We start from the raw sequence: 12,553 nt of genomic DNA on the forward strand, positions 1-12,553 counted from the left end.
CAGCCATAGGTTTTTTTCTGGTAATATATTTTATTTTATTTTATTTTTTAATATATTATTTTTGAAACTTTTATTATTATTTATTTTATTTATTTATTTTTGGCTGCGTTGGGTCTTTGTTGCTGCGCGAGGGCTTTCTCTAGTTGGGGTGAGCGGGGCCTACACTTCATTGCAGTGTGCGGGCTTCTCATTGCAGTGGCTTCTCTTGTTGCGGAGCATGGGCTCTAGGCGTGCGGGCTTCAGTTGTGGCTCACGGGCTCTAGAGCGCAGGCTCAGTAGTTGTGGCGCACGGGCTTAGTTGCTCCGCGACATGTGGGATCTCCCCAGCCCAGGGCTCGAACCTGTGTCCCCTGCATTGGCAGGCGGATTCTTCACCACTGCGCCACCAGGGAAGCCCTGGTAATATATTTTAGAAGCCTATTTATTTTATTGCAGCCTCCAGAAGTTCCAGAAGAGCAAGAAGAATGTAAAGAACATATTCCTGAAGACATGTATATTTATAAGCCACCTATCTCTAAACCATGGGTTTCTCTGGGCAGTGAAAAAGAAATTGAGGAAGAATCGGTTAAAGAATCCACAAAAGAGGTAAGCAGCTTAAATATGATGTCTAGCCGTCACCTCCCTATAGCTGAGCAACACGTATCCCCGAGGGATCAGTGTGGTTTGCTGTGTTTGCTGCAGGGATATGGCTTTTTTTGATAGAAGAATGGTCACTGTCTTAGGGGGGTGTTATGTGCTGGACTGTGTCTCCCTCCAAAAGATAAGTTGAAGTCCTAAACCCCAGTACCTCAGAAAGGAAATGAGGGGAGTTTTATCCAATACGGCAGGCGTCATTATAAGAAGACGCTCCTGTGAAAACATAGAGACACAGGGAGGACGCCATGGAAGACGGAGGCAGAAATTGGAGTGATGTATCACAAGCCAAGAAACACCTAGGATTGCTGGCCATCACATCAGAAGCTGGGAGCAGGCAGGGAACAGATTCCGCCTCAGAAGGAACCAACCCTCCAACACCTTAGTTCAGACTTCCAGCCTCCACAACCAAGAGAATAAATTCCTGTTGTTTTAAGCTACCTAGTCTGTGGTATGTGGTTACAGCAGCCCTAGAAAACTAACTAAGTGGCATTCCCAGATCAGCCCCTGAGAGGAGCAATCGTGTGCAAGTGATTTATTATGAAAGGGCCCCATAAGAGAATAGGAAAGCAGCAGGACCGAGACAGAAGCCCTGCAAGGGTGCACTCTCAGGCAAAAGTCTGGCAGAGTGAAGGCTTCAGCCTGCACCTCTAGGGAACTCTGGAGTGTAAATTATACCTCAGAGTTGTCCCAAACGGAAGCAAAAGAGATGGGCTTCCATATGTCTCCCACCAGTCCATTGCTGGCCTGGATATAAACTTCTAGTCACTTCCTGTTCTTTGTACCTTCAGGCAAAGTGGTCCTGGTAGCTCTAGAGCATCCTCCACAGAAGAGAGGTAGGTGGCTGGTGGCTGTGGGAACAGAGAGCAAAAGGACCTGGAAAGGTGCACAGAAAGTACACAAAGGGGTCCAAGAGGATGTGGGCAGAGCACCAGTGTTATCGGCCACACATCATTTTTCTCCAGAGACTCGATTGTTTCCTGTACTGCTTACATGTGTTGCAGATTACATATATGATTTCTCGAAAACGAAGTGAATTTGGTGCCCCAGTTAAGTTCAGTGACCAGAATGCTTCCAGCGTAAAAGATGCCTATATTGAATGTACAGCCTACCCCGATAAAAATTTTACCCTTAAGCAACTTGAGAGAGATGTTGGCATGCAAGTAGTCCCCAAAATCAAGGACACAAGTACTCAGACAAGATGGTAAGTATGCGATGAATTTATATGTATTTTCAAAGGCAATTGTGGTAAAATCCAGCAACATCCATGATTACTTTGAGAGATCTGTATAATAGAAATGCATTGACAGTGATGCCAGATCCCCACAGAGTAATTCAGCTCAAGATCTAATTATAGGCAACAATGCCTTTTAACAATCTTACTAGGAAAATGAAATACAAGTATATAAGACTGTAAAGATTATGAAGTGGGAAAATGAGCAATGCTGTTAATAACAATAGTACTTCTCTCAGAGAAGGGGACCTGGTCATCTCATCTGAAATATGACCATTGCCTTCTAACTTGTCTATTCTACTGCCTAAGTGATCATTCTTACGTACCAAATTAGATTGTTTTACTTCACTACTGCCCAAATCTCTTCCATGTCTCCCCATGTCATCCAGAGCCATTAGGATGACATATAAGGTCCTCCTTCCTTCATGACAAGGCACTGTCTGCCTGTCCAGCCCTGTTCCCAAGCAAGCCCTCTGTGCTCTAGCCTATGAGCTACTTCCAGCTCCCAGAATACCTGCTCTCCCATGTTTTCCTGCCTTTGCCCTTGCTATTCCTCTGCATAAAATGCCCTTCACTACCTTACCCACCCCTCTTCACCCTTTAAGTTCCAGTTCAGTACCCCCTCCTCTGTGATTTCCTAGAAACTCCAGGTAGAGCTGATCACTCTCTCCTCTGGGTTCCCACTACAGCTTAGAGGTATCTTTATTGTAGCACTGATGACCCATATTTTATTCATCTGCTCACCTGTCTGCCTTAGATCCTGAGCACTTTGAGACTACAAATGATTAATTAAATTTATAATTTAATTAAAATTTATCCAGTGAATTAATTGATGTAAAATTGGTTGCTGAGGGAATGCTTTGGGGATTTGAGCTCGGCTTTGAATGTTGTATAAATCTGAAGACATATTTAGCTAATCTATGCATATATTTTAGGATTAAGAAAAGTTACTTTGAAATAATTTTAGATCTATAAAAGATAAGCTACAAATGTTGAGTATGATTTGGAGACATAGAGAAAGGGAAAACATCCCAGATTTTTTTAAATGACCTGAACATCTAGGGGGTGAGATGAACAGAGTCTGCATAGGGCCACAAGGAGACCAGCCTGGGTAGCGTGGAGGGAACAGCAGAGACAAGCAGATTCTCTGTGGCAGACAATAGGGAATTTTGGCAAGGTCTGAAGCAAGGGAGAGGCAAGATTTAAGTTATTAAAGTAAGATGAGCCAGGCAGTATGTATTGGAGTGCAGAGGGAAAAAAAAAACCTGGAGTTGAGGAGATTGGCCAAATGGGAATCTACTGTAACTAAACCAGGTAAAGTAAGGTGGTGTCAGCAAACCAAGAAGAGAGGGTGAAGAGGAGACACGTATAAATACAAAATGCTGTAACTCCCATCATTAAAGCAAACAAACAAAAAACTGTTTCAACCTTTCTGGCTATTAGCTACTTTCTCTGCTTTTTTTTTTCTTTTTCTTTTTAACAACAAAACTCCTCACAGCAGTTTTTCACATTCTCTAGTTGCACCTTCTCTTCCATTCTGCCTTGAGCCCACTCTAGTCTTAACAAGGTCACCAAAGACCTGCAGTGGTCTGATCGCCTAATCCCATTTTCAGACACCCTCTTTCTCCGCTTCTCATCAGTATTTAACATGGTTGACTATTTCTCCTTCTTGGCTTACGGGCAATACTCAGTGTACCCCTCCTAACTCACTGGCAGCTGCTTCTCAGTCTCTTTTACTGGATCCTTCTCCTTCCAATTTCTAAATATTAAAGGACCCCAAAGCTAACTCCTTTTGATGTTTTCTCTAACTACGCTTAATCCCTGGGTGAATTTATTCATTCCTGTGGTGTTACCTTTTATCTGTTTGCTGGTGGCTCCCAAATCTATACCTTCAACCTCAGTCTCTCCCCTGAACTCTACACTCATTTATTCATCTGCTTCCTTAAGTATCTAATAGGTGTTTCAAAGTTCACATGCCCAACAACAAACTTTTGATTTTCTATTTTCGTACCTGAAACTCCCTGAATCTTCCTCATCTCAGTACATGGCACTGATCTTCTTGTAATTACTCAGACCCCAAACCTTGAATTTTCTTGGGTCTATCTTCAGAACATATTCACTGCTATCACCTTGGTTCAAGCCATGATCGTCTCTTGCCTGGATTACTGGAATGCACCCTAACTGGGCTTTCTCCATCCATCCTTTCCCTCCTACATTCTGTTCTTCATAGAAGAGCCAGACTAATCCTGTTAAAATGCAAGTCATATCATGTCACTGACAAAAGCCCTCCTATGGCTTCCCATCCTGAAGGAACCTACAAGGCTTCATGTGATCTAAATTCCATCTGCCCCTCTACCCTCATTTCCCACAATTCCCCTGGTTCATCCATTCCAGGCCCACTGGCTTCCTTGTTCCTTGAACTCACCAAGCATTGTCTCTCTTCTCTCACCTTCGCCTCACCACAACTTAGAACTGAAGCTCCATAGACTGGAACTTTGTCTATTTTATTTACTTCTATATCCCCAACTCCTAGGACAGTTCCTGGCACATATTTATTAAATGGAGGGGGAAAAGGAACCAAGGAAGGGAAGGAGGAGGAGAATGATCACATTAAGGAAGAATGTGCAGAGTCACTGACTTGAGTTCAATGTTTAGAGAAGAGCCATGAAATATACAGTGAGAGAGGCTGTGACCAGGAGAATCGTGGGTCCTCAGTGTGGACCATAGTACAAAACATGCTTTTCAGATCTCTGTGAACCAAAGGATCAGGAACCATGAAAATGTATTGTTAAAGTTAGAGCACATGTACCTAGATACCAGGGGTCAGGACGAGACATGGGTCAGAAACCGGGGAGGCAGAAGACAGACGGGCCAAACCAAAAGAGATGAAGAGAAAGACAAGGACTGGTAGTCAAGTCTTGGCAGAGAATTAGGACATCAAAGATCATTAAACACCAAGAAGTATGGGTAAGACAGGAAAGAGAGAGGTGATTCATTAGTACAAAAGAAACTTAGATTTTGAGAAAAATTTCTTAGTCAAGACAACTAGAGATTTCTATTTTTCTACCAGGTTGCAGAAAAGTGAAAAGAATGAGTCAGCCAAGGTAGACTCACGAGGTAGACTCAGAAAGGGAGAGTGAACTTCCAACAACAAGGACCCTAACCACAGGACTCTAGATTTATTAGGCTCTCAATGAATGTTGACTGATAATGATGAACAGTTGTTTCTATGTAGATGGAGGGAATAGGTGAGAAATAGCGGCAGGTCTTGACCCACAAAGTGGGGTGGTGGGGGGGAGTAAATCAAAGGGAATTCAAATGGTTCAAATCCAGGTGACTTGGGAGAATGCTGGTACCACTTACTAAGATCAGAAATTAGGTGGAAAAGATGGGATATATGATTGTGATGGAAGAAGTAAAAAAACAAAATCAAAGATGAGGTTCAAAGAGTAATGACAGGGTTTCCCTGGTGGCGCAGTGGTTGAGAGTCCGCCTGCCGATGCAGGGGATACGGGTTCGTGCCCTGGTCCGGGAAGATCCCACATGCCGCGGAGCGGCTGGGCCCGTGAGCCATGGACGCTGAGCCTGTGCGTCCGGAGCCTGTGCTCCTCAACGGAAGAGGCCACAACAGTGAGAGGCACGCGTACGGCAAAAAAAAAAAAAAAAAAAAAAAAAAAAGAGTAATGACAATGAAAGCAAATGTTTACAGTGTCCTTACCACATACCAGGCATTCTTCTGAGAATCAATACTTTGCACATATCAACTCAATTAATCCTCACAACTGCCCTCTGAGGTAGGCACCATCTCCATTTTACAAATAAGGAAACTAAGGCAAAAAGAGGTTAAAAATGAAAGCTCAATGTTTAGAACAATATTTAAAGCAATAATGAATAGATCTGCTGAGAAACAACAAAACAAATCACATTTTAAAAAGTAAGAGTGACTCAGTCATATTGCTACTTTGATGAAACCACCAGGCACCATATAATTTCTTACTTAATCCTACCTGGTGGGTACTAGTGTGGGATAGAAAATTAAAGGTGACGCTAAGATCTGAACCCAAGTCTCTGGTTCCAGCACCAGCATTCTTTCTTTCCATCACTCTGTCTTCTGCTATGGATACTGATCTAGGCAGGGAAAAAAAGAATGAATTGTTCAATTAAGTATAAACAAAACTCTCTTTACCGCTCTGTTTGATTACTCTCCATTAATATACTTGCCTCTCAGAGACATTTTCCTGACATTTGTTCAACAACACAGGTTAAATACAACCTAATTTTTTTTGAGCACTTAAAATGTCCTAGGCACTGTTTTAAAAGCTTTGCATCTATTAACACATTCAATCCTTACAATGACACTGTGAGCTAGGGACTTTCAGAATTTCTTTTAGGGATGAAAAGCCAGGCACAGAGAGGTTAAATAATTAGCTCAGGGTCACATAGCTAGTAAGTGATAGAACCAGGCTTCAAAGCCAGGCAGCCTGTCACCAGAGTGCACTCTCTTAAGGACTTGCCATATGATCTTTCTACAGCCCCACACCCTAAGATCAAGGAGCTCACTCAGTCTAGTGGGTGAGACTCACAAAGCCCAGAGGTACAATACAATGTGTTGTGTTCAAGGGTGGAGGTGAACACTGAGAGTGGACTGGATGCAATAAGTTTTCTCCCAGAGATGGTGCTGCCATTACTGCCAAAATGTAACTTGTTCCAGGTTTTGTGTATTTAGAGCAGAGTTTCTCAACCTCAACACTACCGGCTGGATAATTCTCTGTTGTGGGAGAGCTGCCTTATGCACTCTAGCATCCCTGGGCTCTACCCTCTAGATCCCAAAGGATCAGGAACCATGAAAATGTAATGTTAAAGTTAGAGCACATGTACCTAGATACCAGGGGTCAGGCTCTTCCCGGTTGTGACAACCAACATTGTTTCCAGACATTACCAAGTATTCCTGGATTGAGAAGATGGAACAGGATCGCATTGGTTGAGAAAGACTGATTTAATGAAATGAAGAAAGAATGATACACAAATGTGACAAAATGTTAATAATTAATGAATCTGGGTAAAGAATGTATGGGAATTTCTTATACCCTTCTTACAACTTTTCTGTAAGTTTGAAATGATAGCTAAATATTTTTTTTACAATAAAGAGCTTGTTGATTATGTCAAAGAGAAATTCACAAATACTTAGAATGGCAGCCAACATCAACTGTCTAGGATAAAGAAAAAATTCAATATATAGAATTTAAGTATAAAAGAATATCCTAATATTGTCACAGAGAAAAATCTTGGCCCTGTTATGACCTATATTTGCTTGTCTTTGGTCTAACTTTTGGTATTCGATTTCTTTCAATATATTAGGACATATCCCAAAAATGCTACTACACAATATTATCCAAGAGAATTTTCGGAAGAAGAAAAAGAGGCACTGGGACAATCAAAGACTTTGACTGAGTTTCTTAACAATGTGTCTATAAGGTAAAAATTGTATATTAAATTTAAAAAAACATAAAAGGTATATGTTTACTTATAGTAATAGGTCTGAAAAAACAACTCTGTACCTGGTGTACAGATAGAAAGTATGAAGACAGTTATCAGATACACATGAGCATGTGACACCTTCTACAGATTCTCAGTCTTTCTTTCCCTTCTATTGCTAAGCAACATGCTAGACCTTCTAAGCTAGGGCCACACCAAACAGTGTCAGCCTGGAAGGTGTATATAGTTGAACATGTGAGGATGTTCTCCTAACGGAAAATTAACATTTGTTTACCATGGTTTCCCTTATTTAAGTCTTTTTCTTCACTCCTCAGTCCGCTTCTTAGCTTCATTGATTTTTACAGGATGACAAAGGTGAGGATGTTGTGGATATTGAGGATGAGCATTACCATGACGATAGGAATTTACAAAAATACCTCTTAAATAAGAATCTGAAGTCAGTTCAGACGTAATTTTTGGATATGTCACCCTTATCTCTAATTCCTGTGTTGCTGCCACTCTTACTGGCCCTGAAAGAGAGGTGTCTTTAAAATGTCCCCTACACTCATATTCAGGCCCTAGGCAGACCCTGGGGACTTCTAAACCAGAGAAAGAGTTTGAAGGTCTCATCAAGTCGATATCAGAGTTCAGGTAAGTGGAGCCAATGGTGGACATGTCTACCAGTTGTACGATTGGTTACCATTTCTTCCCAAAATTAAAGATTTGGTAGACAAGTTCATTTACAGCCCAAGTTAAGCTCTTTTATTTTTATTTTTAAGAAAACATTTTAAGATTAAATGTCTTGAAAATTCCTTGTGACAACCTAGAGGGGTGGGATGGGGGAGGGTGGGAGGGAGGCCCAAGAGGGAGGGGGATATAGGTATACATATAGCTGATTCACTTTGTTGTACGGCAGAAACTAACACAACATTGTAAAGCAATTATAATCTAATAAAGATGTTAAAAAAAAAAAAAAGAAAAGGAAATTCCAACAACTCTCAAAAGTTGTTACCTATGCCTAGAGAGAATCTGGTTCAAAAATTCACTAATTATTCAAAGAGAGCTTATTAACTATTTGCCACTCACTTACAGCATGTGTGCTATAGTTTTTCCTGTGTAGACAATTAGAAAGAAACCAGAAAACCTGAGGTTTCTTTTCTTCATATCAAAATTAAGTAATTATTAAAATTTTTCCTAAGGACATTAAAAATGAGAAGTCTGTCTCTGTACAATCAATTTCAAGGGAATAAATGGTCTATAGCCAATTCTCAATTATCTACATTGTGTATTATCTTTATTTTTTTAATATTTATTTATTTGGCTTCATTGAGTCTTAGTTGCGGCAAGCCGGATCTTTGTTGCGGCATGCGGGCATGGGGGATCCTTAGTTGCAGCATGCATGTGGGATCCAGTTCCCTGACCAGGGATCCAACCCAGACCCCCTGCATTGGGAGCATGGACTCTTAGCCAATGGACCACCAGGGAAGTCCCTGTATTATCTTTAGACATGGGCTTTTATTCTTCCCTTTCAATTGCCAAGCTTATAAGGAGAGGGATGGTGAACAGCTTCATAATTCCCTCCTTGAGATGTGGGAAGGAGGAGCCAGAACTATAAGAAGAAAGAGGAAAATTGGTACAGGAATTTTAACAGCATTGGCCAAGAATAAATAAGAAACCACATCTACATCACAGCCATGCTTCCCACTCTAGAACTGTTTAAGGTTTACTTAATTTTTTAAGATTAGAATAAGCCTTGTTTTGTTCTGGAAGAGAGCTCTTTTAGAAATGAGTTCTTTCCTTCTCATAGAATTTTGTCCAGAACAAACCTAAGGCAAGCATTATTTGCAAAAGAAGAAAATGATCTGAGAGGAGAGAGAGAAACTTCAAGAGGATTCTCAAAGCAACTAAGAAACGTTCGTTTGGGGGTTAAAAAAACAGTGATACCCATGGGCTTTCACTCAGACAACAAGCTTTGCTAGCCTCCAGTTCATCTCTCCCAGAAACCACGTGGGAGAGTGCACCAAAATCAAGAAACAGGAAACCAGAGAAAAGGTGCTGTCTTCACTTCTCCCTTGTGAAGACAGTTCAGGCTGAAACAGAAAGAAATGATTTTGAAAATGCTAACGAATGCTTCTACTTGAAACTGGGCTTAAACCTTGAAGCTCTGGGTTGTTCATAGGGTTTTTCAGGGTTGTTCAAACACAGGGTTGTTCAAACTTTAATGTGCATATATGAACCACCTGGGCATCTTGTTAAAATGCAGGTTCTGACTAAGTAGGTCTGGGGTGGAGCCTGCTGCTTTGCATTTCTAACAGCTCCAGGTCATGCTGATGCTGCCGGTCCAAGGAAATGCATCTAGTTTGAAAGATGAAGTACAAGAAGAATTTAGACCAAAGAGTATTCAATTACACAGTGAATGGTAGTGTAATGATTAATGACACAGGTATTAAATGGTACCCTTATTTAATATGTTAGGAATATCTATTAGGATACTTACTGCTTATATTTAATTATCTAAATAAAGAGTTTTTTTCTTATTTTAGGAAATTCATAATTGAAAACCACTTTCAACTTACTATATTTATTTAAAAACCAAGTTGTTTAGACTTTCAGTCATTAGGGTAAAACCTTGGGTGGCATTCTAATTATGGGAAAGCTCCTAGAGGCCTTGGGAGGGGGCTGAGCTTTAAAGCCTAAACATATAAAGGGACAATAAACATTATAGTAACTTATAAAACAGGAACTTGTCAAGCCAAGTTCCCTAGACTAAGAAGAGCACCAAGATTGTTTTTTAAAAGAGCAACATTAGTATTTTTAGCAGGATAATTCTTCATATTAGGGACTGTCTTATGCATTGTGGGAGGTTTAGTAATAGAATTAAAAACATTAGCACCTCCCAGACACTGTGACAGCTAAAACCACCACCACCCCCCACCACCACACACACACACACACACACACACTTCTAAATTCCAAATCTCCCCTTGAGAATCTCTTATTTGTTGTTTTAAATTGTATATAGTATAATTATTATATATATTAATATAATAATTATATATATTTAAATACAATAATTAGTATACATGATCATTTGGTACTGAATATGGCTAAGAAAATTGCCTTTTCTATCAGTTTGGAGTTTTCAAAAAGCAAATGAGATCAAGTTCAAAGTGGAAGTTTACTGAGAAGTTCACTGTGAAAAATAAAGGGAAGGGAAGCAGGATTGAACAGGGAGAGCTTCAGAAAAACTCTCAGCCAACACAACAGGGAGCTGCAGAGGAAGATGACCTGTTAGAGGTGTCCTGCCAGGGACAGAACTGGCAGGCCCTTGTGCCCACAGCGACCATGCTCAGTCCTTTTTTTAAAGTCTTTTTTTAACATCTTTATTGGAGTATAATTGCTTTACAATGTTATGTTAATTTCTGCTCTATAACAAAGTGAATCAGCTATACGAATACATATATCACCATATCCCCTCCCTCTTGTGTCTCACTCTCACCCTCCCTATCCCACCCCTCTAGGTGGACACAAAGCACAGAGCTGATCTCCCTGAGCTATGCGGCTACTTCCCACTAGCTATCTATTTTACATTCGGTAGTATATATATGTCAATACCACTCTCTCACTTCGTCCCAGCTTACCCTTCCCCCTCCCCATGTCCTGAAGTCCATTCTCTACATCTGAGTCTTTATTCCTGTCCTGCCATTAGAGTCTTCAGAACCTTTTTTTTTTTTTTTTTAGATTCCATATATATGTGTTAGCATACAGTATTTGTTTTTCTCTTTCTGACCTACTTCACCCTGTATGACCAACTCTAGGTCCGTACACCTCACTACAAACAACTCAATTTTGTTTCTTTTTATGGCTGAGTAATACTCCACTGTATATATGTGCCACATCTTGTTTATCCATTCATCTGTTGATGGACACTTGGGTTGCTTCCAAGTCCTGGCTATTGTAAATAGTGCTGCAGTGAACATTGTGGTACATGAATCTTTTTGAATTATGTCTTTCTCAGGGTATATGCCCAGTAATGGGATTGCTGGGTCAGATGGTAGTTCTATTTTTAGGTTTTGAAGGAACCTCCATACTGTTCTCCATAGAGGCTGAATCAATTTACATTCACACCAACAGTGCAAGAGGGGTCCCTTTTCTCCACACCCTCTCCAGCATTTATTGTTTCTAGATTTTTTGATGATGGCCATTCTGACTGGTGTGAGGTGACACCTCATTGTAGTTTTGATTTGCATTTCTCCAATGGTTAGTGATGTTGACCATCCTTTCATGTGTTTGTTGGCAATCTGTATATCTTCTTTGGAGAAATGTTGATTTAGGTCTTCTGCCCATTTTTGGATTGGGTTGTTTATTTTTTCGATATTGAGCTGCATGAGCTGCTTGTGTATTTTGGAAATTAATCCTTTTTCATTTGCTTTGTTTGCAAATACTTTCTCCCATTCTGAGGGTTGTCTTTTCATCTTGTTTATGGTTTCCTTAGCTGTGCAAAAGCTTTTAAGTTTCATTAGGTCCCATTTGTTTATTTTTGTTTTTATTTCCATTTCTCTAGGAGGTGGGTCTAAAAGGATCTTGCTGTGATTTATGTCATAGAGTGCTCTGCCTATGTTTTCCTCTAAGAGTTTTATAGTGTCTGGCCTTACATTTAGGTGTCTAATCCATTTTGAGTTTCTTTTTGTGTATGGTGTTAGGAAGTGTTCTAATTTCATTCTTTTACATGTAGCTGTCCAGTTTTCCCAGCACCACTTATTGAAGAGGCTATCTTTTGTACATTGTATATCCTTGCCTCCTTTGTCATAGATTAGTTGACCCTAAATGCGTGGGTTTTTCTCTGGGATTTCTATCCTGTTCCATTGGTCTATATTTCTTTTCTTGTGCCAGGACCATACTGTCTTGATTACTATAGCTTTGTAGTATAGTCTGAAGTCAGGGAGCCTGATTCCTCCAGCTCCATTTTTCTTTCTCAAGACTGCTTTGGCTATTCAGGGTCTTTTGTGTTTCCACATAAACTGTGAAATAGTTTGTTCTAGTTCTGTGAAAAATGCCATTGGTAGTTTGATACGGATTGCACTGAACCTGTAGATTGCTTTGGGTAGTATAGTCATTTTCACAATGTTGATTCTTCCAATCCAAGAACGTGGTATATCTCTCCATCTGTTTGTATCACCTTTAATTTCTTTCATCAGTGTCTTATAGTTT

The 12,553-nt window shown here is 40.3% G+C and overlaps 1 protein-coding gene across 1 annotated transcript in view; it reads left to right on the forward strand.

Moving 5' to 3' along the window:
* Positions 1-12,553, forward strand: part of WDR63 (WD repeat domain 63) — an 84,400-nt gene that overhangs the window by 27,019 nt on the left and 44,828 nt on the right. The window contains exons 6-8 of the mRNA XM_032640918.1: positions 436-585; positions 1,638-1,837; positions 7,226-7,342. Coding sequence (XP_032496809.1) covers positions 436-585; positions 1,638-1,837; positions 7,226-7,342 — 467 coding nt within the window. The remainder of the gene's footprint in view (positions 1-435; positions 586-1,637; positions 1,838-7,225; positions 7,343-12,553) is intronic.

The sequence above is a fragment of the Phocoena sinus genome, chromosome 1 (genome assembly GCF_008692025.1).
Source record: "Phocoena sinus isolate mPhoSin1 chromosome 1, mPhoSin1.pri, whole genome shotgun sequence".
Taxonomy (NCBI): Eukaryota; Metazoa; Chordata; class Mammalia; order Artiodactyla; family Phocoenidae; genus Phocoena; species Phocoena sinus.